Source organism: Lepus europaeus, chromosome 3 (genome assembly GCF_033115175.1).
Source record: "Lepus europaeus isolate LE1 chromosome 3, mLepTim1.pri, whole genome shotgun sequence".
In the NCBI taxonomy this organism is placed as follows: Eukaryota; Metazoa; Chordata; class Mammalia; order Lagomorpha; family Leporidae; genus Lepus; species Lepus europaeus.
Genome location: NC_084829.1, coordinates 152,472,111 through 152,496,503, shown reverse-complemented (window position 1 = coordinate 152,496,503; position 24,393 = coordinate 152,472,111). Strand labels below are relative to the sequence as shown.

General features: G+C 44.5%; 2 protein-coding genes and 1 pseudogene across 7 annotated transcripts in view; 1 reads left to right on the top strand and 2 right to left on the bottom strand.

Moving 5' to 3' along the window:
* Positions 1-3,806: 3,806 nt before the first annotated feature.
* Positions 3,807-23,212, bottom strand: ARMT1 (acidic residue methyltransferase 1). Of its 3 annotated transcripts, none has more exons than XM_062186939.1 (5): positions 22,994-23,212; positions 18,256-18,361; positions 17,636-17,880; positions 10,306-10,471; positions 3,807-5,485 (listed from the first exon to the last, which is right to left on the bottom strand). In XM_062186939.1, the coding sequence occupies exons 1-5, from the start codon at positions 23,032-23,034 to the stop codon at positions 4,718-4,720; spliced, it is 1,326 nt and encodes a 441-aa protein (XP_062042923.1). In that variant the 5' UTR covers positions 23,035-23,212; the 3' UTR covers positions 3,807-4,717. The 3 variants fall into 3 exon arrangements, with proteins under 3 accessions (XP_062042923.1, XP_062042924.1, XP_062042925.1); XM_062186940.1 differs by lacking the exon at positions 22,994-23,212 and adding an exon at positions 22,517-22,681; XM_062186941.1 differs by lacking the exon at positions 18,256-18,361 and having other exon boundaries at positions 22,994-23,209.
* LOC133756263 (bifunctional phosphoribosylaminoimidazole carboxylase/phosphoribosylaminoimidazole succinocarboxamide synthetase-like) lies at positions 5,493-9,062 on the bottom strand (annotated as a pseudogene).
* Positions 23,213-23,426: 214 nt separating the features above from the next.
* Positions 23,427-24,393, top strand: part of RMND1 (required for meiotic nuclear division 1 homolog) — a 45,386-nt gene continuing 44,419 nt past the window's right edge. For 3 of the 4 annotated variants that reach the window (XM_062186938.1, XM_062186937.1, XM_062186933.1), the window contains exon 1: positions 23,427-23,549. The gene's annotated coding sequence lies outside the window, so the exon portion shown is untranslated. Of the gene's footprint in view, positions 23,550-23,695; positions 24,234-24,393 lie in introns of those variants that run through there. The other variant, XM_062186934.1, reaches the window with a different exon arrangement.

The window sequence follows — 24,393 nt, the reverse complement described above, 5'->3', positions numbered from 1 at the left end:
TGTTTTTTTCCCTTCTGGTTTATCTGTTTTCTACAAATTCAAGATATCATTTATTGCTTACCCTAAGTGTCAGGCCTTACATTAGCACTTTATCTAGGATATGACAGGCATGTTTAGAAGTGTTCAAAGTCTTCCCCACCCCTAATCTAGAAGGAGAAGGGGGAGGGGTAACGGGGAGTGGAGAGGAAGAGAGGGGAGAAGAAAAGTGTCATGGCAGGGAATATTCTGGAACAAAACAAACAAAAGTTTGTACAAAGAGAGCTGTATTAGAAGGGTGAACCTATGGCAAAAAGACCTTTCTCTCTGTCTCTCTCTCTCTCACTATCCACTCTGCCTGTCAAAAGAAAAAAGAAAAAGAAAAAGAAAAGAAAAATCAAATGTGTGGGAGAGGGAATGTTAAGCAGTACTGCTTTGGGGATAGGCTTTTTGCATAGCAGTTTAGTTGTGCTTGGGATGCCTGCATCCCCTAATCAGAGTGCCTGGGTTCTAGTCCTGCCTCCATTTTTGATTCTAGCTTCCTGCTGAGGCATACATACCCTGGAAGGCAGCAGGTGATGGCTCAATTCCTCGAGTCCCTGAAATCCATATGGGAGACCAGATTGAGTTCTGGTCTCCTGGCTTCCATTTGGTACAGCCCTAGCTGTTGGGTGGCATTTGAGCAGTGAATCAGTGGATGGATGATCTCTGTGTCTCTGAAGTAAATACAAAATAAATAAATAAATTTTTTCAATTATCACTCTGAATTGTATTTTCAGTCCACCCTGGGGTTTTCTTAAAAATGCAAGTAAAATTTGAACTATGTTGATGTTGTGTCTTGTGTGAATTTCTTTTATAAAAACAAACCCTGAGATTGAACAATGGCCAACTGTGGCTTTAGAAAGATTCAGAAACATCATCGCATTTTGCCAAACGCCAAGCATTGCCTCAAATCAGAGAGAAAAGCTGGATCATGCCCATAAATCTTGTCTGTTGCTGTTGAGTAAAATCCACCATCTTCTGCCTGTTTGCCTGCCCTTCACCCATGTTTCCATCCTAAGGAATCTGGGAAACTGAATCTCTGCCTTGATAAAAATCTATTGCATGAGATTTACAAGCTGCATTTACTTCATACCTAACTGTGTGTGTGGAATTATCAGTAATTGAAACAAGTTAATATGTTATTTTGGGAAAGTTTCTCAAGACCTCTCAGCTCCTCAGAGGAAAACCTGCCCACGTCTGATTCCAGAGCTCCAGCTCCCAGCCTGCCACCCATGCTACTCTGCACCTGTGCCAAACAAGCTAGTTCGTAGGCCACACTTGCTCACATGGAAAGGCCAGCGGGGAGCTGTAGGCAGAGCCCTGGCCATTGGGTTTCTTGGCCCCTCCCTTCGGCGGCCCTTTTAGAGATTTTTAGAAAGCATTTCAAACACCAGTTTTATAACAAAAGAAAAAATAAAGAGGACTTGTAAACATCACTCGACATGCCCATACCTCATAACCCAGTGACTGGGTTTCAGCTCCCACATCCCAGCCCCCAGTGCTCTGCTTCTGATCTCACTTCCTGCAAAGGCACACCCTGGGAGACAACAGCTGATGGCCCAAGTACTTAGGTCCCTGCCACCCACATGGCAGACCCAGATGGAGTTTCCAGGTTTGTGACTTTGGCCTGGCCCAACCTTGGTTGTTGTGGACATGTGGGGAATGAATCAGCAGATGGAAGGTCTCTGGTCTTCCCCTGTCTCTCTATTTTTCAAATAAAGTGAAAAATAAAAGTGATTCAATTAAAAAAAAAAAATGAAGACAGTGCGGTGAATGAGAGAAAATACTTGAAATTACCTATGTGGTAAGAGGTTTATGGACATGTTTTGAAGATCTTACAATAAAAACATATTTTAATTTTAAATGGGTAGAGAAGACATTTCCCCCAAAAAATATACAAATGGCAGGCCGGCGCCGCGGCTCACTAGGCTAATCCTCCGCCTTGCAGCGCCGGCACACCAGGTTCTAGTCCCGGTCGGGGCACCGATCCTGTCCCGGTTGCCCCTCTTCCAGGCCAGCTCTCTGCTGTGGCCAGGGAGTGCAGTGGAGGATGGCCCAAGTCCTTGGGCCCTGCACCCCATGGGAGACCAGGAGAAGCACCTGGCTCCTGCCATCGGATCAGCGCGGTGCGCCGGCCACAGCGCGCCTACCGCGGCGGCCATTGGAGGGTGAACCAACGGCAAAAGGAAGACCTTTCTCTCTATCTCTCTCTCACTGTCCACTCTGCCTGTCAAAAAAAATATATATATATATACAAATGGCAATGAGCACATGAAATTATGCTTGACATCACTATTCACTAGGGAAATGCAAATAATAACCACAAGGCAACACTTTCTATCCAGCAGCACAGCTACAATAAAAAAATCCAAAGACAGAAGGCAGATTAGTGACTACCAAGTGCTAAGGAAATGAAGAACAGGCAATGACTGCTAAGGGGTTTGGGGCTTCTTTTAGGGGTGAGAAAAAACGTTCTCAAACTGGCTTGTGGTAATGGTTGCACAGCCTTGTGAATATAAGAATTATATCAATAAAGTTGTTCTAACAACTCAACTCATGGGGTGGACATTTAGCCTAGCAGTTAAGATGGTGGCATCCCACATCAGAGTTCAATACCTTGCTCCAAGTCCTGACTCCAGCTTCCTGCTAATGCAGACCCTGGGAGGCAACAGGTGATGGCTCAAGTAAATGGATCCCTGCACTCAAATGGGAGACCTGAATTGACTTCTCAGCTTCTGGCTATGGCCCAGCTCAGTCATGGCCATTGCAGGCATTTGGGGAATGAACCAGCAAACGGAAGCTCTATCTCTGTCTCCCAATCAAAAACAAACATATAAATATATATATACACACACATTAAAATATACATATATATACATACATATATATATATACACACACACTAAAAATATATATATACATGTATATATATTATTTTAGTGTGTGTGTGTATATATATATATATTCAGGGACCCTGTTCCTCCTAATATTTTTTTAAAAATCCTCTCCCCCCTTTCTAAAGATTTACTTATTTATTTTAAATGCAGAGTTAGAGACAGACCTTCCATCTGCAGGTTCATTTCCCAAATGGCCACAATGGCGGGAGCTGGACCAGGCTGAAGCCAGGAACTTCTTCCAGGTCTCCTATGTGGATGCAGGGGCCCAAGCACTTGGGCAATCCTCTGCTGCTTTTCCCAGGCCATTAGCAGGGAGCTGAAAGTGGAGCAGCCAGAACCTGAACCAGTGACCATATTCATGCCAGTGTCACAAGTAGTAACTTAGCTCGCTACACCACGACACCAGCCCCTAAAACTCCCATCCTGAGTGGCATTGCCACCTTCCTTCCTCTTTCTTGGGAGATGGTGGTGAGTGACCTCCTAATATACTCACACACTAAAATGTCATGCTCTTAATAAACATAAGGGAAAAAACTGTACTCTGGGAAATGTAATATTACACAATAGCTCATGCTGTGACTATGGAAGTCAATCATTATTCAATTGTGTTCTAAATTATGTCAGTAGTAATTCTAATGGGATAGATGTTTTTAGTAAGTGTTTAAAACATGAACACTTGCAAATAAGGAAACAGAGTAAATTAAAAATGTGCACCTATATAAATAAAAAAAAATTAAGCATTTAGCTATCACCTCATTTGCTAGTCACATTATTTAGGAACTGTTTTTGGCAACATCTATGGTACACATTAAAGGTTCCTTTAGTATACAGATCTCATTATTATTATTTTCTTGATTTTTTTTTCCCATCGGAAAATAAAAAACAATGAGATTCTTAGTACAATTCACTTTATTATTCCAGTGCAAGAAAACATATCCAGGTTATTTTCCAATTTCAGTTTCAAAACAAATTGAAGATTTTTAGTCTTTAATATCTGCAATGATAACTAATAATAACATGTTTAAGGATATAAAAAAGAATTGATTCATTGTTGTTAATACTCCAAATGCGTAACAATCTTCTAAAATAGCAAACTAAAAAAATCTGTTCACTTATAACACTTATGGGGTAAAATAATAATTTTGATTGCTTACAGATATCATAAATAGAATGTAAAATATATTACATTTCTTCAAAAACCATCTGTTTCATTGTCCAATTTTGTGGTTTCCTAACACTTGTTCCACAGGTCAATAAACATTCATATACATGCGAATAAAATGGGCTAACTGAAATGAAATAGAATCCCAGAAGAACAAAGTTAGAATTAATTTATGAGGTAAGTTTTGCTTTTATGTGTTCAAACATGACAATGTAAGAAAAGCCTTGCTTTACAAAGAATCAAGTCAAATAAAATTCCATGCTTTTTAGAATATTAAACACAATGCAGTATATCATTTAAGAAAAAAAACGTTAACTTAAAAAGCAGAATACATTTCTGTTTTGCTTTCTACCCAATAAAGCTCATTAAAGCTACCTGAAATTATGCATTTAACTTGAAATGCCACTACAATTCCAACATATATGTAAAATCGGTAGTGAGCCTAAATCATCCAGCCCCAGACCAGTGAGGCGGGCCAAGACATCCCCAAGAAACACTACCGAGAGAGCATGGAAGGCGCACCCAGAAGCTAAGCTTCCCAGGGCTACTGCAGAGCAGCCAGGTGACTAAGTTCACTGCTTTTCTGGGGTGAAAAAGTGCTTGCCACATCTTCTACACAGCTGAGGGTTCCTTGACCACGTCAAAGTGGACCATCGAACTGAAATACGCCATACTTCCCACTGGTCAGCCAGCTGGGCTCAGCAGCTGTGAGCTGCTCCCCTTGCCCAGGCTGCAGACCGACCTGGATCTCAGCTTTTAACGTTCGGATGCTGCACAGAGGAGCAGGATGGAAGCCATTCAGAGCCTGATGGAACGGAACGGTGAACTCCCATTTTCTGTCGCCTGTCAGCTTCCTGTAATTCAAATCACCCTTGAATAAAATCAAATGTGCCTTTTGTAGTTCAGTATATAGGTCAGGAGCGACCTGAGCCATTGCACAGTATTCGTGGGGCAGAGTCCAAAATATATGATCGTGGTAAATCCATCTACCCATTTTAAGGTACTTTCCCCAGTCAGCCCCACACTTGGACATCCATTTATGGTTACAAGACTTGACCTGCTCAATCAGCCAATTGAAATCACGTATGGTAGTGTCAGAAACAAACCACGGAATAGTCTTTCCATGGAAATGAATCTCAGTGGCCAGCTTAGAGGACAAGAAGAAGTCGGCTAGCACTAAATCAGTGACGAGTTCAAACCCAGAATTGTCCAGAACAATGTCCACTCTAACGAGGGGGGTGGTTCCTCCTGCTTTCTTGTATTTGCTAAGCAGTGACCAAAGCTGTTCCAAGTCATTCACTAAAATGAAAGGTTTCAGGTCTTCCAAAGAATTTAACACGTCGGTCTTCTGAGAACTACTTTCCCCACCCGAGATAGAGAGATCACATTTATTTCCCCACAGCGAAACCTGCAAAAGAAAAGTACAAAGCATTCATCTGAAAGAACCAACCAAAACTCAGTTATGTAAGATGTGAGGGGAGGGTCACTAAGCATATTCATAAAATTTATTTCTGCAGAACTCTTAAAATGTTCATCAGGGTGGCGCTGTGGCACAGTAGGTTAATCCTCCACTTGTGGCGCCAGCACCCCATATGGGCGCCAGTTCTAGTCCCGGCTGCACCTCTTCTGATCCAGCTCTCTGCTATGGCCTGGGAAAGCAGTAGAAGACAGCCTAAGCACTTGGGCCCCTGTACCCACGTGGGAAGCCCGGAAGAAGATCTTGGATCCTGGCTTTGGATCAGCCCAGCTCCAGCCATTTGTGGTGTGAATCAGTGGATGGAAGACCTTTTTCTATGTCTCTCCCTCTCACTGTCTATAACTCTACCTCTCAAATAAATAAATAAAATCTTTAAAAATAAATAAACAGTCCATCAAGTATTTTCTCTAATAATGCAAAGACTGTGTTTACATGATGCTATATGAAGTAAAACAGTGACATTTTAAAGTAGTATATACATAAAACATTTTTTAAAAACTGGCTTGAATGACTTAAGAATCCACACTGTTGGGGCCAGTGCTGTGGTGCAGCAGGTTAATGCCCTGGCCTGAAGTGCCGGCATCCCATATGGGCACCGGTTTGAGACCTGGCTGCTCCACTTCCAATCCAGCTCTTGGCCATGGCCCGGGAAAGCAGTAGAAGACGGCCCAAGTCCTTGGGCCCCTGCATCCACGTGGAGACCTGGAAGAAGCTCCTGGCTCCTGGCTTCAGATCAGTGCAGCTCTGGCTGTTGCAGCCAATTGGAGACTGAACCAGTGGATGGGAAGACCTCTCTCTCTCTTTGCCTCTCCTCTCTCTGTGTAACTCTGACTTTCAAATAAATAAATAAATCTTTAAAAAAAAAAAAAAAGAATCCACACTGTTTATTCAGAATGAAAATGTATGCACCTTGGAGATATCAGGACATCATCAGACACTATGCAGAGGGAGGCTCAGTGAAACAGAGAAACAAAACTGTTCTTTCTTCCTTCTCAAACCTCCACTAAAACTGCCTGGTTTCTTCTTCTAATTGTAATTGTAGGAATAAAACTTTAGGCCGCCTCTCTGAGATTTAGTGCTCTCATGTGTAAAATAAACAAATGGGACAAGATGATGTCTAAAGACCCAATTCTTCAGATAAGGTGATGCCAGTTAAAGAACTACTGTAATCAATGATCTATTATTTGGCTTATATTAAAGTAATACTCAAATAGCATGTAGCCCTGTTTTTTTAAGCTATACAATTACATATTCAGGACTGCAGACTTCAGAGACACACCTGGGTTAAAATCCTATCATGGTCAACTAAGATCTCTAAGGCTCAGATTCTGCAACTGAAAAATGAGACACTACTTACCCCAGAGAATTAACTGACATAATACATGCCAATAATAAACCAAATATCCTGGATATATAAGTATTCAGTAAATATTGGGCAATACAGAGTCAACTCATTTGTGATTTAAGGTGAGAAAAATTCATGTTCTAAACAAGAATATTATTTTAAAAAAGAAAGAAAAGAACACATTTTTAAAATGCATAAGGCTTGGCCAGCGCCGTGGCTTAACAGGCTAATCCTCCACCTTGCGGTGCCGGCACACAGGGTTCTGGTCCCGGTTGGGGCGCCGGATTCTATCCCAGTTGCCCCTCTTCCAGGCCAGCTCTCTGCTATGGCCCGGGAGGGCATTGGAGGATGGCCCAAGTTCTTCAGCCCTGCACCCGCATGGGAGACCAGGAGAAGCACCTGGCTCCTGGCTTCGGATCAGCGAGATGTGCCGGCCGCAGCGGCCATTGGAGGGTGAACCAACGGCAAAAAGGAAGCCCTTTCTCTCTGTCTCTCTCTCTCACTATCCACTCTGTCAAAAAAAAAAAAAAAAAATGCATAAGGCTTAAACAATAACTGAAGTGTCTAACTAAGGCTGCACTTTTGTATGATCTGTTGGGGAAACACACACCATGGCACCACTAGCTAAACTAAGGTTGTCTGCTGGCCTCCTGCACTTTTCCTTCACACCATCTCCCAGTTTGTAATCACACAGCTATCTGAGCCAATACTGAACGGTCTGTATTCCCTCAAGATTACAAATTCTATGACAGCAAAGGATCTGCTGGGTTTGGTTTTTTTTTTTTTTTTTCCCTAATCCATGAATCTAAAGAAGCATTTATTCACTAGTAAATTTTGTGTTTTTTTTTTTTTCCAGCTAAACTAGAAATATATAGTTTTTCTCCTAAAAAATGCAGTGGTGTCCTTTCTTATGAATAAATTCTCTGATTTTCTTGTCAGCCTGCTTCAAGGAAATGCACGGGTTGAATATGCTTGCTTGCATTTTGGCCCATAAATGGTTATTTAATCCAATTCTGAGCAGCAAACTGAGCTGATCCTTCCAGACAAAGAATGTTTGAACAGATGACAGCACTGGGTAATAGAAGAGAAGACCACTCATCCCGGGTCCCCAGTCTGAGGTGAGCAGGACACAGCCAAGAACTGGAAACACAGTCTTACCAGACACTACTGGGCCCAAACCATTGTTCTGCCCACCACTGCCACGAACACAGCAGGAATGCCAGCCCTTCTTCCTACTGAGCTTTTATCCTCAGGGCTTCATCCGGTCCTTTATGGGCAGATGTTACCGGAGTTCTCATGGGATTCCAAAAGCTTCACAAGCCTTCTTGATTTGTGCACAGTGATTGAGATCGGAAGTCGAGCCCATCAACACTACAACCCTGCCTTCACTTTCTGATTTCAGAAGCAACTCCACTCTCTCTGCAACCCACTCAAAGTTTTTCTTTATCATCTGGAGCCCTTCGGGAGTCACTTCTTTGAGGTCGCTGTTAAGACTGTTGTTTCTGATGGCTTCTATCTGATGGCCAGAATCTCCAGGAATCATTATCAGTAACAATGACAAGAACAAGTCCTTTGGTGGTTACATCAACACCAAACTCAGTCTTTTTATCCACCAGTGTAAGTTCTGGGTGGACCGGGACTTCTCCAGTATTTGGAAAACAGCCTGCATGGTGTGACTCATCACGTCCACCCAGTCTGACCCGTAAGGCCAGCAAAGCACAACCCGGCAGTGACGATCTGCTCCTCAGACCACTGTGGATCCTTATTGGCATCAACCTTGACAAACATCTCCACTCTAGGAGGGTAAAACCTGATCCTTCCTGGACACAAAGATTTCTTCTGAGAAAACAGCCAGTTGCTATCCCTCTGCAAACCCACTCAGTGGGCATCATTTCACACTGGGCTGCGATGAAAGCCATCTCCCCATATTTTCTGGTGAAAGCAGTTCTGATACCTTCTTGTAATAACTGAAAAATACAACTGGCAATTATATCGAGACCAAAGCTTTTCCTTCCAGATAGAGGATTGTTTCTGACCACATTTCCTGCTGTAATGTGGTCCGTGGACTGCAGAACTTTTCCCGGATTACCTATCAACTCAGGCTTCTTTTGTGTTGTCCTTGTAGAGTTTCCGACCAGTCTTCAGTACCTCAGCTGTCGCCATTATCCCAAGTGCGATCTGCTTGCTCTTTCCACTGCCACCTGCCCAAGGCCTAGAACAACGTTAGACCCAACAGGCCCGTAAATACTCCTCTGCACAGCTGTAGGTGCGATGAGCTCTGGGAACGATCATTGCTCCCTGCATACTAAATGTCTTCAGGCTTCTCTTGGGATGTTACCATGAGACTCACTGCACACTCACTCACAAAAGAAAGGCAACTTTTGCGTTTACTTGGGAGCATGGGCAGTGTGGACCAGGAGGCCAAACTGCATGGCAGAAAATAGATGAGCAGTCATTGTTCTTCACAACTTATTACACTGATGGGATAAAGAATACATTCTAGGGGCCAGCATTGTGACGTAGCGGGTAAAGCCACCTGCTGTGACACTGGCAGCCCATACGGGCACCAGTTCGTGTCCCAGCTGCTTTACTTCCAATCCAGCTCTCTCTCTGCTAATGCACCTGAGAAAGCAGCAGAATATGGCTGGGTGCCTGGGCCCCTGACACCCACACAGGAGACCGAGATGAAGCTCCTGGCTCCTGGCTTCTGCCTAGCCTAACACCATCATCTGGGAATTGAACTAGCAGATGGAAGATCTCCCTCTGTCTCCCCCTCTCTCTAACTCTTTCAAAATACATAAATCCTTTTTTTTAAATATTTTATTTATTTATTTGAGAGGTAGAGTTACAGACAGTGAGAGGGAGAGGCAGAGAAAAAGGACTTCCTTCCATTGGTTTACTCCCCAAGAATGGCCGCAACGGCCGGAGCTGTGCCGATCCAAAGCCAGGAGCCAGGAGCTTCTTCCCAGTCTCCCATGTGGGTGCAGGGGCTCATGGCCTTGGGCCATCTTCTACTGCTTTCTCAGGCCATAGTGGAGAGCTGGATTGGAAGAGGGGCAGCCAGGACTAGAACCAGTGCCCATATGGGATGCCGGCACTGCAGGCGGAGGATTAACCTACTGTACCTCAGAACTGGCCCCTACATAAATCTTTATAAAAAATAAAAAATGAAACATGGCAGTATCAAATCTATTAAAAAAAAAAAAAAGAAAGAAAATATTCAAAGCAAACTAATCCCTGAATGTATGGGCTACCCAGGAACCAAGAGCTGGCATGCTAGGTTTTTTTCCTTTTCAGTTCCAAGCTAAGCCTAAAGCATAATTCAGAGAAAAAACAAAAACAAATCTAGGTTTAAGAAACTGGTAATAGGCTTCACAGAACTGAATACAAAAGATACTCATATTACCTGCAGAAGTTTAAAAAACTCATTTTTCAGCTGATTTTCTTCTAGGTCATCAATACTTCTTGTCAACTGTTGCAGGTGAGTACATAAAGCAATAACAGATTCCCGTGACTCGAAAAAATTCTGGTCTTTGGATTCTTTAAATACATCAAAGTCATCAATTGGTGGACTAAAGAAGGAGGAAAACATAAGAGATCCATTTATATAAGTTTCTATTTTTAGAAAAATATTTTTGGTAATTTTAAAACAAAGAGAACAGCACCACTGAGTCTCAATAATGAGTGGTAACAGATACTATACCCCATGTTGACAACAAAGTTACACAAAAGTAGATACTCCACACTCATTTTAAGTAACTATTAAAAGTTTCCAGATCAACTTTCTTAGCAGAAGTATTATTAAATAATTATAATTTACTAGCAGGAATTCCAAGGTAAAAGAAGAAGAAAAATAAAATATCAAGATAATTGCTTTACTTCAACAAAACCTTTTTGAATACCCAACGTAGCAGGATCCAAGTAACAATTACACAGTTACAAACAGAGTATGTGAATACAAATGTAGCTATCACAGAGTCAAATGCAGAATAATGTGACACACAATGTAAACGTGAGACAAATCAGACTTCATACCACTGTAAATCTCACTAGAATAAATCACTTATAAATAGATATTTACTGATCAACTTTTATGCCCAGGTTGATTTCTACCAAAGGTGATGTATGTGCCACGGCTGTTTCGTCATGCCATCCTATGAAAGACACCTAACTAAGACACAACCTGTACAGGGTGAATATCCTTTATCTGAAATGCTTGGGAACAGAAATATTTCAGATGTCAGTGTTTTCATAGTTTGGAATATTTGCATGGACTTTTTGATTAAGTATCCTTAGCTTGAAAATCTGAAATCCAAAATGCTCCAAAATCTAAAACTTTTGAGCATCAATATGATGCTAGTGTTTGTTCCATAGGTTATGATGCAGCTTGGAATCCACGCATCCCATACCACAGCACTTGGTTTGAATACCAGCTCTGCTTCTGATCAAGCTTCCTGATAAAGTGCACCCTGGGAGGTAACAAGTGAAGGTTCAAGTACTAGGAGCCTACTGCATGGGAGATCCAGATGGAGTTCCAGGCTCCTGGTTTCGGCTTCACCCTGGCCTAGCTCCAGCTGTTGAAGGTATCTGGGGAATAAGCCAGTGAATGGAAGATCTCTCTCCCTCCCGCTCTCTGCCTTTCAAGTAAAGTGAAGATAAATAAATGTTTTAAAAGATGCGATTTTTTTTTAAAAAGTTTCTACTTTGGAGCATTTCAGATTTTCAGATTAAAGATCCTCAAACTATAACAGTTTTATAGAATTGAGCAGAAAAGACACTCATATTATCTGATCTAAATTAGCTACTTTTCTTGTGAGCCATTCATAGTAGAGTAAAAACAATTTAAGACCGACATAAGGGGATTGATTTCTTAAAACAACATACCAGGCTTTATACACCAAATGCTGGCTGGCTCCTCCTGGCCAGAGGTAACCTATGCCAAGGATGCTGCCACTGCTCAAAGTACTTCTGGAATTCCTCTTTGGGGATTTTCTGTATCAATTTTTAAACATCTTGTCAATCACCACACGGCTTCATCTTTTGCACTCCATTTGTTTTTGGAAATAGCCAAAAGTCACTCAGAGCCATTTAAGGAGAATGAGGTATAGAATCAAATTGAATACAAACATTTTTGGTTAGAAAAGAGGAGTAACTGGGGCCGGCGCCATGGCTCACTTGGTTAATCCTCTGCCTGTGGTGCTGGCATCCCATATGGGTGCCAGGTTCTGGTCCCAGTTGCTTCTCTTCTAGTCCAGCTCTCTGCTGTGGCCCGAGAGTGAAGTGGAGGATGGCCCAGGTGCTTGGGCCCCTGCACCTGCATGGGAGACCAGGAGGAGGCACCTGGCTCCTGGCTTAGGATAGGCACAGTGCCGGCCATGATGGCCATTTGGGGAGTGAACCAATGGAGGGAGGACCTTTCTCTCTGTCTCTCTCTCTCATTGTCTACAACTCTACCTGTCAAATAAAAAAAAAAATTAAAAAAAAAATTAGAAAAGAGGAATAACTAAAAAATAATGAGTTTTCTTTTTGAGGCTTTTAAACTGGCACTGAAGAGCTTCCACAGAATTCAAAGATGTTTGTAGCAATGGCAGCATTAATGGGATCAGTCTCTATAGGGGCCTTGCAGGGATAAAAACTATTTAACAGATGCATAGGTTGAAAGGTAGGGGTCCTTACACCAGAGCTCACAGACCCAATTTGCCCTACTACCTGATCTGTAGGATACAAGCTAAGGATGGTTCTCATATTTCTGAATGGTTGAAAACAATGCAAAAATAAAATATTTTGTGACACATGAAATTCAAATTTCAAGGTCACAAATAAAAGTTTTACTGGTACACCAGCCAACCTTGTTCACTTACTCCTTGTCTATGGCACTTCCACACAATGGCAGAGCTGAACAGCTGCAACAGAGAATACAGATCCACAAAGCCAAAATACTACTGGCCCTTCATAGGAAAAAATTGCCCATCTATGTTCCAATGTTTTACTGACAAATAATTCATTAGTTTCAAGTCACAACTCATGTTAAGAATGAGCCCTGTGTCTTATATTTAAGAGTATAAACTCACATATACATAATTGGTTTTAAAATGTTTGCTATTTTAATAAGACTACTAAAGCTGTACATGTGCATATACTACAAGCCAGTAATAAAATCCTAGATATATATCCAACAGAAAATCACACATATGTTCATCAAGAACAGAGTGGCTGGTGCTGTGGTGTAGAAGGTAAAGCCTTCATCTGCAGTGCCAGCATCCTATATGGGTGCCAGTTCAAGTCCTGGCTGCTCCACTTCCAATCCAGCTCCCTGCTAATGGCCTGGGGAAGCAGTAGAAGATGGCCGAAACTCACTTGGCACTCACGTTACAGTTAAGACTCTCAGGGCCAGGCCGGCGCCGCGGCTCACTAGGCTAATCCTCCGCCTTGCAGCGCTGGCACACCGGGTTCTAGTCCCGGTCGGGGCACCGATCCTGTCCCGGTTGCCCCTCTTCCAGGCCAGCTCTCTGCTGTGGCCAGGGAGTGCAGTGGAGGATGGCCCACGTGCTTGGGCCCTGCACCCCCTGGGAGAGCAGGATAAGCACCTGGCTCCTACCATCGGATCAGCGCGGTGTGCCGGCCGCAGCGTGCCTACCGCGGCGGCCATTGGAGGGTGAACCAACGGCAAAAGGAAGACCTTTCTCTCTGTCTCTCTCTCACTGTCCACTCTGCCTGTAAAAAATAAAAAATAAATAAAAATTAAAAAAATTTAAAAAAAAGACTCTCAGGGCCAACTCTGACCCTTGGAATATGGAAGTCAGTGGACAAATGCTTTTCTCTGGCTCTACAGACTGTTGATTATACAGTCCCTCCACTTCTTCTCCTTTGAGACACCTCAGCGATTAAGAAATCTGCTTGCTGCTAAGCTCACTAAAGCACTTCTTTATATAACCTAAAAAAAAAAAAGAAGAAGGAAGAAGAGGAGGAGGAGGAAGGAGAAGAGGAGGAGGAGGAAGAAGGAGAAGAAGAGGAGGAGGAGGAAGGAGAAGAAGAGGAGGAGGAAGGAGAAGAAGAGGAGGAGGAGGAAGAAGGAGAAGAGGAGGAGGAGGAAAAAGGAGAAGAGGAGGAGGAGGAGGAGGAGGAAGAAGGAGAAGAAGAAAGCTCAAGTGCTTAGGCCTCTGGGAGACCTAGAAGAAGCTCCTGGCAACCAGATTCAGATTGGCCCAGTTCTGGCCGTTGTGCCCATCTGGGGAGTGAACCAGCGGACAGAAGATCTCTCTCTGTGTCTGAAACTCTGCTTCTCAAATAAATAAATCTTAAAAAGAAAAAAAAAATTGTCATAATGTTTACAGCACCATTCTTCATAATAATGCCAAACTGGAAACTACTCAAACTACTACGCAATACAATAATAGATTATAACACACTCATATAGTGCTCACATGATGGAATCCTATACAGAAATGAGAATGCACAACAATATGGATGAATCCCACCTACATCATCATGAGTGAAAGGAGCCAGGCACAAAACCATATACAATATAATTTCTTCAAACTCAAGATTATAAACAGGCTAAATTGGGGCAGGCACTGTAGTACAGCAGGTTGTTACCACATTCTGAGTGCTTGTCTAGTCCCAGCTACTTTGCTTCTAATCCAGCCTCCTGTTAATGTACCTGAGAGGGAGCAGACGACAGCTCAACAGCTTGGGTCCTGGCCACATGGGAGCCCTGGGTGGAGTTCCTGGCTCCTGTGTTTGGCCTTGCCCAGCCCTGGCTGTTGCAGTCATTTGGGGGAGTGAACAAGAAGATGGAAGATCTTTCTCTTTCTCTGTCTCCCTCTCTTTCTCTCTGTTGCATTGCCTTTCAAGAAGATGAAAATAATGAGTAAACAGTTTTTTGAAAACAGGCAAAATTAACACAGGCCAGGAAAATGGTTATCCACTACAGGTGATGCTGGCAGTGACCGGCTCCTGAGGGACTAGCAAGGGTCTGTCTGCCTCTTGATGTGTGCACTGGGTGCATGGACATATTCCAGAGTATTTAACGCATGTACATTTCTCTATATGTACATTATACCTTAATAAAAAGTATTAAAATGTCAATTTTCTCTGTACTTTCATGTTTCTATATCTGATGTACATTTGCTTAATATTCTTACATTTCACATATGGCCAAAACATTGAATCTTGGGGCTGGTGCTGAGGCATACTGGGTAAAGCAATGGCTTACAGTACTGGCATCCCATATGGACCCCAGTTCAAGACCTGGCTGTTCTCTTCCGATCCAGCTCTCTGCTCTGGCCTGGGAAAGCAGAGGAAGATGACCCAAGTGCTTGGGCCCTGCACCCACGTGGGAGACCAGAAAGAAGCTCCTGGCTCCTGGCTTCAGGTCAGCCCAGCTCCGGCCTTTGCAGCCATTTGGGGAGTGAACCAGTGGATGGAAGATCTCTCTGTCTCTGTCTCTGCTTCTGCCTCTCTCTAACTCTGCCTTTCAAATAAATATATTTAAAAAAAAAATTAAATCTTAATTCAGACTTGCAGGCTATTTGATAAAAACCAAACATTTTGGGGGCCAGCACTGTGGTACAGTAGGCTAAGCCTCTGCCTGTGGCGTCAGCATCCCATATGGGCACCTGTTCATTTCCTGGCTGCTCCTCTTCTGATCCAGCTCTCTGCTATGGCCTGGGAAAGCAGTGAAAGATGGTCCAAGTGCTCGGGTCCCTGCACCCATGTGGGAGACCCAAAGGAAGCTCCTGGATCTTGGCTTCAGGTCAGCCCAGCTATGGCCATTGCAGCCATATGGAGAGTGAACCAGCGGATAGAAGATCTCTTGCTCGCTCGCTCGCTCGTTCTCTCTCTCTCTCTCTCTCTGTCTCTCCCTCTCTGTTACTCTCCCTCTCAAATAAATAAAATCTTAAAAAAAATTTTTTTTAAATCAAATATTTTGGCAAAGAAAACTACAAGTATGTTTCAGGATGAAGGAGAAAACCAACATAAACACGCTGTGAAATGACTGTGTGCTTTAGGATCCTGCAAAAATCACCTTGGAGTTGCCACTGACACAGACAGCAGTCCCCCTACAAGAACCTCACAGACTGGACATTTAGGAACCACTTCAGAGGTGGACAGCTCTTTGTCACACTGTCTCAATGTCGAGTTCCTGCACAAAATAACATGGATCCCCAGGCCTTCAAACACCTGCCATAAAAGCCACTTTGAGGGAGCTCCATACCCAAGGTTAATATTCCAGTTTCCTGAACTTAAAGCAAAATCCTCCCTCCATCCTTTTTACAGGATGTCTACTGGACTGGTGCCAGAAACCCCATATCCCTGACAGGCCCCCAGAAAAGCAGACACCCAGACCCCACCTCAGAAAAATTAAACCATCAGCGTTAATGGCTTAAAAATCTGCTTTTTTTAAAACTACTTTTCTTTTCCCCAATTGGGTTGTGCATGTGCAGCCAGGTCTGGCAAAGCCTGCCCTAGATGTTTGTTCTCCAACCCTGACCCCCTGCTAAATCACACACAGAAACGAAATTCTTTTTGCTTCCAACTCTACTAACCCTGCTCACACACCATCTAGTCTTTCAACACTTTGTCCCCTTTGGCTCACAGCACAGATATTTTCAAAATTAGGAAACCATCACCCGCAATTTCGGACTAACCTTAGTCCTCATCAGGCAATCAAACCTACTACCTGGAAAAGACGGTCTGATGAGGCGGCTCATCTAGTTTATGCCCACTGGGCTCCACCTCTGGCCCTTCCCCTCACTGACCAGGTAACCTGGAGGAAGTTAAACCGCTCTGCGCCTCAGCTTCCACACCTGTAAAATGGAAACCATAACAGCTGCACTTCACTGGGTTGCACAGTGACCGGCACGTAGCTAGGGTTCCACGTGTGACAGCACCTGTTGGGGGACCTTGTGTTCACTAGGCAATGTGGCAGAAATTTAATCTTGCATTTTGCTTTCAGAGCAGTTTTAAACATACCTATTCAGCACAAATAAACTGTGATTTTGTAACATCATTTATAAAGGACAGAAAAACTAACGAATACTAAGCAGTATGTTTCCCAAAATAATTTTATTTTACAAGTTGTGCTGGTTGGTCAGCTGCTTTAAATCTTCCTATGATTTAGGAACAGAAACTAAAAGAGTCCTCTTACTCAGCAAACCTCTATTTTTGGAACTTGTAAACTAAGAGGGGCAATCTACGCTACCTCTTTTGCACTATAAAACAATTCTGTATCAGAATTTTCCTAAGGGAAATGAAAAAGTATAAATAAGCCTACAAAAGTTATTTTGAAATGTGTTTCAAAGTGTGTAAAACAATAGTGACTTAACACTATGATGGCACCTTACACTACAAAAGTTCTGACATACTATTTTTGTGAAGAAAATACATGTTTACTTTGTCCCATCTTGATCTGTCATCATACATATGATTACAAATTAACATATTTTGCTCAATAAGCATTATTTGTTTAATTCTAGGAGAAGTCTTTCTGAGAATATTATTTAGTTCATACTTCACATTTTCAATCTTAACTGTAGGCAAGTGGGTTCCAATATCCAAGAATATATTTAATCAGTATCACTTGTGGAAACGTCCACCGGTAAGTACCATTAACATTTGCTGAGCTCAGCTGAATACAAGCTTCCACAGGTGTTTATTTCCAAACTTACCCTCTTACAACTTCAAGAGAAGCACAAAGTATCTAAACGTTTGCTATTTGATGGTTATGTACTTACCTCTGGATAATTGCTTCATGAATTCTGCGGTACATGTAGCATTCTACAAACAACCACGGCGAGTGGAACCAGCTTGGTTTCCCATTACTTTCATTTAGAAGACTCTGCTGATATTCTAGGTACTGATTCCATATGTCGGTATCAGCAAATTTCTCAACAAAGGGGACAATTGGTTTATCTGTTTGCAATTCATTCCGTAACTTAGAAAGAAGAGAAATAGCTTTCTTCTCAGCTTCCATACCTTCCTGTGCGGGAAAAAAAGAAATTTAATGTATTTCTGTGTGTGTGTAATTCCTTCTAGAGTAATACATTTCTATGGATCTAAACTTAAGGAAAGGAAAAATACCAAATTTCCAAACTACATTTTGTCTTTCATAAACTACTGTAAATATTCAAATTTAGAATGCTTTTAAGCTGAAAAATCAAAGACTACACATAGATATCACACCAACATAATTATGCCTTACCTGTCCTACCTTTTTCTTCTTAAAGTTCTGGCCTTGATTCTATTTCACATGTATGAAAACCAGATACACCTTTACATTTTACATGAAAACTGAAACTTTCAATACCTGCTAGTGTTCCTGTTAACTAGAAATTAAAGTTAAAACAATTCTTACCTCCCCATGTTTCTCAAAAAATTCACTTTTATGTCGATGCAATGTATCAATGACCTTTGTTAATATCTGTGGTATTCTATCCTTAATTGTAAGGTACGCAAATGATCTAGAAGAGAGTCACATACAAAATATTACTCAGTAGCACTGACACTAGAAGGTTGGCCATCTTCTAGTTTCTGTAACACTTCCTTTAAATTAAACCTCCAGGGCCGATGCTGTGGTATAGCAGGTAAAGCTTCCACCTGCAGCCCTGGCATCTCATATAGGCATCGGTTGGAGTCCCAGCTGCTCCACTTTTGATCCAGCCCCCTGCTAATATGCCTGGGAAACCAGTAGAAGACAGCCCAAATGCTTGGCCCCTGCACCCTGTAGAAGACCCGGAAGAAGCTCCTGGCTTCTGCCTTCGGAACAGCCCAGCTCTGGCCATCGTGGCCATTTGGGGAGTGAACCAGCAGATGGAAGACCTCTTTCTCTGCCTCTCAAATAAATCTTTAAAAAAGAAATTAAAATTCCTTTTCACACAACTATTAGAAGGTAAACCAGAGAGAGTCATTATTTTCTTAGAATTGTATCTTACGAACTATGGTGAATCTACTAAAAGTTAAAAATAAATTAATTACAAAGAAGGTATAGAAATGGTCTTTCTGAAGTGCTGCAAAAAAAGACTTCCAACTGAGAATTGTATATTATGCAAATATTATACCAATGAAAGTGGGGTTTAAGGTGAGAAATAAAATAAGACTTACGAAGAATATTTCATTATGATAAAAGTGTCAGCTCAACAAGCTATTACAATTCTAATTTCATTAAGTGTCATGGCAGGTCCAAAACTATAATGGCCTTTTTTCTTGGATAAATCCATAGTTACCAAAATTCCAATCAATTGAATTTATACTACACTAGTGTGAATAAATGAATATACCAAAAGGGAGGGGGAGGTAAACTAGTATTGTCTATTATATTGATACAGGAATGTTTTTGGGAAAAGTGTGACATGGAAGCTAAGTAGTTTGGTGCTTTAAATGCTGGGGTCTCTCTGAAGTCTGTCTATTCTTCTCATTTTCCTGAATCAGAAATTAGTTTAACAGTGTAAAATATCTGTGTTTCCAAGAAAAAAAATTGGATATTTGTGTATATACATATATAAAAGTCTACATATGAAGTAAATGTGGCAAACTGCTAAAATTTGTTAATTTGTTAAAGATTTATTGATTTATTTGAAAGTCAGAGCTACAGAGAGAGAGGGAGAGACACAGAGGGAGAGATCTTCCATCCACTGGTTCATGCCCCAGATGGCTACAATGGCCAGGGCTGGGTCAGGCCAAAGCCAGGAGCTTCATCCAGGTCTCCCACGTGTGTGGCAGTGCCCCAAGCACTTGCACTATCTTCCACCTCTTTTCCCAGGCCATTAACAGAGAGCTGGATCAGAATTGGAACAGCTGGACATGAACTGGCATCACAGGCAGTGGCTTTACCTGCTGTGTCACAATGCCAGCCCCTGAAATTCAAATTCTTTTTTTTTTTTCTTTTTTTTTTCTTTTTTTTTTTTTATTTTTGACAGGCAGAGTGGACAGTGAGAGAGAGAGACAGAGAGAAAGGTCTTCCTTTGCCGTTGGTTCACCCTCTAATGGCCGCCGCGGTAGCGCGCTGCGGCCGGCGCACCGCGCTGTTCCGAGGGCAGGAGCCAGGTGCTTATCCTGGTCTCCCATGGGGTGCAGAGCCCAAACACTTGGGCCATCCTCCACTGCACTCCCTGGCCACAGCAGAGAGCTGGCCTGGAAGAGGGGCAACCGGGACAGGATCGGTGCCCCGACCGGGACTAGAACCCTGAAATTCAAATTCTAAAACTTAAAAATAAACTTATTTTTAAAACTGTGACAGGACAGGAAAAGATGACTCTAGAAATCTGTAAGGCTAATCTCCCAATTCTTCACATGGTTAGAAAGATGAATGAGGTAACTGATATAAAATTATCTTTGCCTTAAAACCCTTAAATATGCTTGAAGAACACAGAAAACTAAAGATATTTAAGAACCCAATTCTCTCTCTTCTCTGTCTATATTTTTAGCCATTCTAATCCTTTTCAAAGCTCTCCCTTCCTGCACAGTAGACTCTTCTATGCAGATCTGCTCCTAAAACAATTAAGGCACCCTACTGTCTTGTTCTCCCAGGCAAAAATCTAAGAGATTTTCTCAAAGTGTCCAAGAATGAAGTTGGAGGTAAAAAGATACTTGCATTGAAAAATCAAAAGGGAGGAGCCAGCAATGTGGCGCAGTGGGTTAAAGCCCTGGCCTGAACCACTGGCATCCCATATGGGCGCCGGTTCTAGTCCCAGCTGCTCCTCTTCCCATCCAGCTCTCTGCTGTGGCCCAAATTCTTGGGCCCCTGCACCCAGGTGGGAGACCTGGAAGAAGCTCCTGGCTCCTGGCTTCGCATCGGCACAACTCCGGCTGCTACGGCCACCTGGGGAGTGAACCAGCGGATGGAAGACCTCTCTGTCTCTACGTCTCTCTCTAATGCTTTCAAATAAATAAAAGTAAAATCTTTTTTTAAAAAAATCAAAAGAGGCCAGCATTGTGGCTTACTCGGTAAAGCTACCACCTGCAAAGCTGGCATTCCACATGGGAGCCAGTTTTGAGTTCTGACTGTTCCACTTCTGACCCAGCTCCCTGCTAATGGCATGGGAAAGGCAGAGGAAGATCGTCCAAGTGCTTGGAACCCTGCCACCCAGCTGGGAGACCTAGGATTTGTAACTTCAGGTCATCAGAGACAAAGTAACAATAAAAATGTTCACAAGATACTCTTTAAAAAAAAAAATAAAAACAACAACAACAACAAAAAGTCAGGGCCAGCACTGTGAAGTAGTGGGTAAAGCCGCCACCTACAGTGCCAGCATCCCATATGGGCGCTGGTTCAAGTCCCGGCTGCTCCACTTCCAATCCAGCTCTCTGCTATGGTCTGGAAAAGCAGTAGAAGATGGCCCAAGTCCTTGGGCCTGTGCACCTGTGTGGGAAGACCCGGAAGAAGCTCCTGGCTCCTGGCTTCTAGGTTCAGATCGGCACAGATCCGGCCATTGCAGCCAGTTGGGGAATGAACTAGCAGATAGAAGACCTCTCTCAGCCTCTCCTTCTCTCTCTGTGTAACTCTGACTTTCAAATAAGTAAATAAATCTAAAAAAAAAAAAAAAGTCTCTACCCAAATCATCTATTTACAAGTTCAATCTGAGATCATCACACTTCTGAAAACTCATTTATTTCAATTTTAAAATTGTTTGTGCTTTCCTCAAAAGGATTCCTGAAAAGACAACTATAAAACTTGAAGAAAGGCCGGCTCAATAGGCTAATCCTCCGCCTTGCGGCGCCGGCACACCGGGTTCTAGTCCCGGTCGGGGCACTGGATTCTGTCCCGGTTGCCCCTCTTCCAGTCCAGCTCTCTGCTGTGGCCAGGGAGTGCAGTGGAGGATGGCCCAAGTGCTTGGGCCCTGTACCCCATGGGGGTCCAGGAGAAGCACCTGGCTCCTGCCATCGGATTAGCGCGGTGCGCTGGCCGCAGGGCACCGGCAGCGGCAGCAGCAGCCATTGGAGGGTGAACCAACGGCAAAGGAAGACCTTTCTCTCTCTCTGTCACTGTCCACTCTGCCTGTCAAAAAAAAAAAAAAACCACTTGAAGAAAAAAAAATTGCCAAAACAAGCATATTCTCGTTCTGTGGTGCTCTGAGTATCCTAAACTGGTAACTGGGTTTAGCATGCATAGTAATTACTCTGATTGGAACTTGTTTTGTAAATCACTAATACTTTGGAGAGAAGCAACATTTCCTTAAGCCAGGTGACACTGGAATAACCCAAGAGGGTAGGGACAAAAACAGACATCCTCCCTTGAGATCTCACTTCAGTGGTGAACAATCAGCGCTCTCCTGCTTACCCCTTCCTCAGACACAGGCCAGCACCAGGGGGCGGCCAGCGGCACCCAGGAAGGCACTCACACCGCCCGCAGGGTCCTGGGGGTGACAGGCAGCTCCCCTCCCGGCCAGGCAGGCTGTGTCGGCCGCAGTACTCTGAGGGACCTATTTCAAACATGGACCGGGCCGTTCCGTCCACGCACACAGACCTGCCACTCGTCTGCCTTCGTCCATGGTTCTGTCTAGAATCTGTAAGGCCACGCGCCCGAAAAAGTCGGAAACTACAGCAGCCCCTCCCGCCCCGCTGTCCTTGGACTGCGGTCTAAAAAATACCAATCGGAAAATTCCAAAAGTAAGCCGTACACCTAGGTCTTCATTCAATAGCGTTCCCACCGCACGCTGCGCCCCACGCGCATCGATTGGTAGCCTCTTCCTGAGCCTGAGCGTCACCCGGGTCTGTAGGATCCACAGGGTCTCCTCGGCTTCGGCCACCCACTGGGGCCGCGGGACGTTTACGGGGTGCGGGGGTACGGACATTTCTGTGAGGTTAAGATCAGCTTTTCCACGGACCTGGGAGTCCAGATTTCCCCCGGAAAATTCTAACGCCCCCACCCCACCCCGCCAAGCCGAGTTCACCAAAACGGACGGAAGCCGCCGCCACGGAAGGGCCCGCAGAGCCCGGTCCGAGGCCCGCAGGGCGCCCCGCGGCCGCCGGCGAAAGCCAAGCAGGCGCCCCGGGGAAGCGGAGCCGGCGGCGGGCGCCCACCGCTGGTCCCCCACAGGCTCCCCTCGAGGCCGGCTTAGCCCCGCAGAAGTGAGGCGAACGAAAAGGTGACGAACCCCACGTCCTGGCCGGAGAGAGACGCCGGAGGTCCCGCCATCACGTCCCACGACACCGGCGGCAGGGGCAGCAGAGCCGCGACCGCCGCAAAGGAACCCAGAAAGAGAGCGAGGTGGCTTTAAAAAAAAAAAAGTGATTTTGAATGGAGAAACTTTATTGGTGGCCGTACAAACAAGCAGCGGGTGACTCTCGGACAGGGAAATCTTCCGGGGACGAAGGCGGGACAACGGGAGGAGACGTGAGGAGCGGAATAGGAAGCGGGCGGAAGGCGGAAGCAGGCAAGGACCGGGAGGGACCAGGAACCAGGGACCGGAAGAAGCCGGCGCCGCGCGGGTCACGTGGTGGGGCAGTCACGTGGCGCCGGCAGCTCGCGCTGCCCGGGCCTGGAGTTCTCTGCGCCTGCGCGGTGCCGGGCGCTGGGAGGGTGTTCCCTACAGGGAGGGGGTTGGCTGTGGGAACCGGAGCTGAGTGGCCGCCGCGTGGGCGCTCTTCCAGTGCAGTGCATCCGCGGAGCTCTGCGCCCCAGGCGCTTCCTTCTTCCTTGGCGGCGGAGAGGTTAGTGCGCCGCCTGCCCCTCGCAGCCTGTGTGGTCCCGCGCAGAGGCAGGGCCTCGGCTTCCGCGCCCCGCCCCCCTCTGGCTTTGCAGGTTTCGCGGGCGCCGTGAGCGAGCTTTGGCCTACCTGGCTGGCCGTGGAGGGCGCTCAGCCAGTGCACGTTGGCTAAGCTCCGTTTTAGATGAGTCGGGTACTTGGGAGCTGCAGGAACCGGGAGGCAGGCTGCAAAGCTGAGCGCCGCTTCTCCGTTGAATGGCGGCGGAGCTGGAGTCGTTGTCCTGGTTGCTGTCGTGGCTCTCAGAAAGCTGAGATGTGCCCAAGAGCTGAGTAGCTGTCTTGTGTTTAAAAAAAAAAAATCAGTTTATGCCAATGCACTGGGCGCTAATGTCCCAGAAATACGGTGTGATCATATACAGAACTCTCCCTCTGGGAGGCGCTCACGTTCTAGAAGGGAGAGAGGAAAATCTGTCCTCCCACTGCTATTTTGTTTCGTCCGCATTGTCCCTGATGCGTGATTTGCCACGCTTACTGTCTGCAACTCCCAATGTAAGCCCAAGATCAACAAATAGGAAGTTTTGGTCCATTTTCTTTAAAGCTGCATTATCAGCGAACTAGCACCGTGCCCTGCACGTGGTAAGAGCCCAGTCCCTGCCTGTTGAATGAATTGGCAAGCTGAAAATTAAAGGTATGCAGGTGATGTTAAGTGTAATGGGGAAATAGGAAGCGGAGGAAGATAGAGAACGGGTGCTGGTTGTGCCTGTTAAGCGCTTGGGTTAAGCCTCATTGAGTCAGAGCCGTGAGAGCAAAGATTGAGAGAAGGGGTGGAGTACACCAGGTGGGCCCCT

Excerpts from the sequence above, each read along its gene's own strand:
- ARMT1 (XM_062186939.1), bottom strand. The coding sequence starts at position 23,034 with ATGGCGGGACCTCCGGCGTCTCTCTCCGGCCAGGACGTGGG. Across the intron at positions 18,362-22,993 it reads CTCTCCGGCCAGGACGTGGG|ATCATTTGCGTACCTTACAA; the intron begins GTTCGTCACCTT and ends ACTCTCTTCTAG. Across the intron at positions 17,881-18,255 it reads TTTTTGAGAAACATGGGGAG|GAAGGTATGGAAGCTGAGAA; the intron begins GTAAGAATTGTT and ends TTTCCCGCACAG.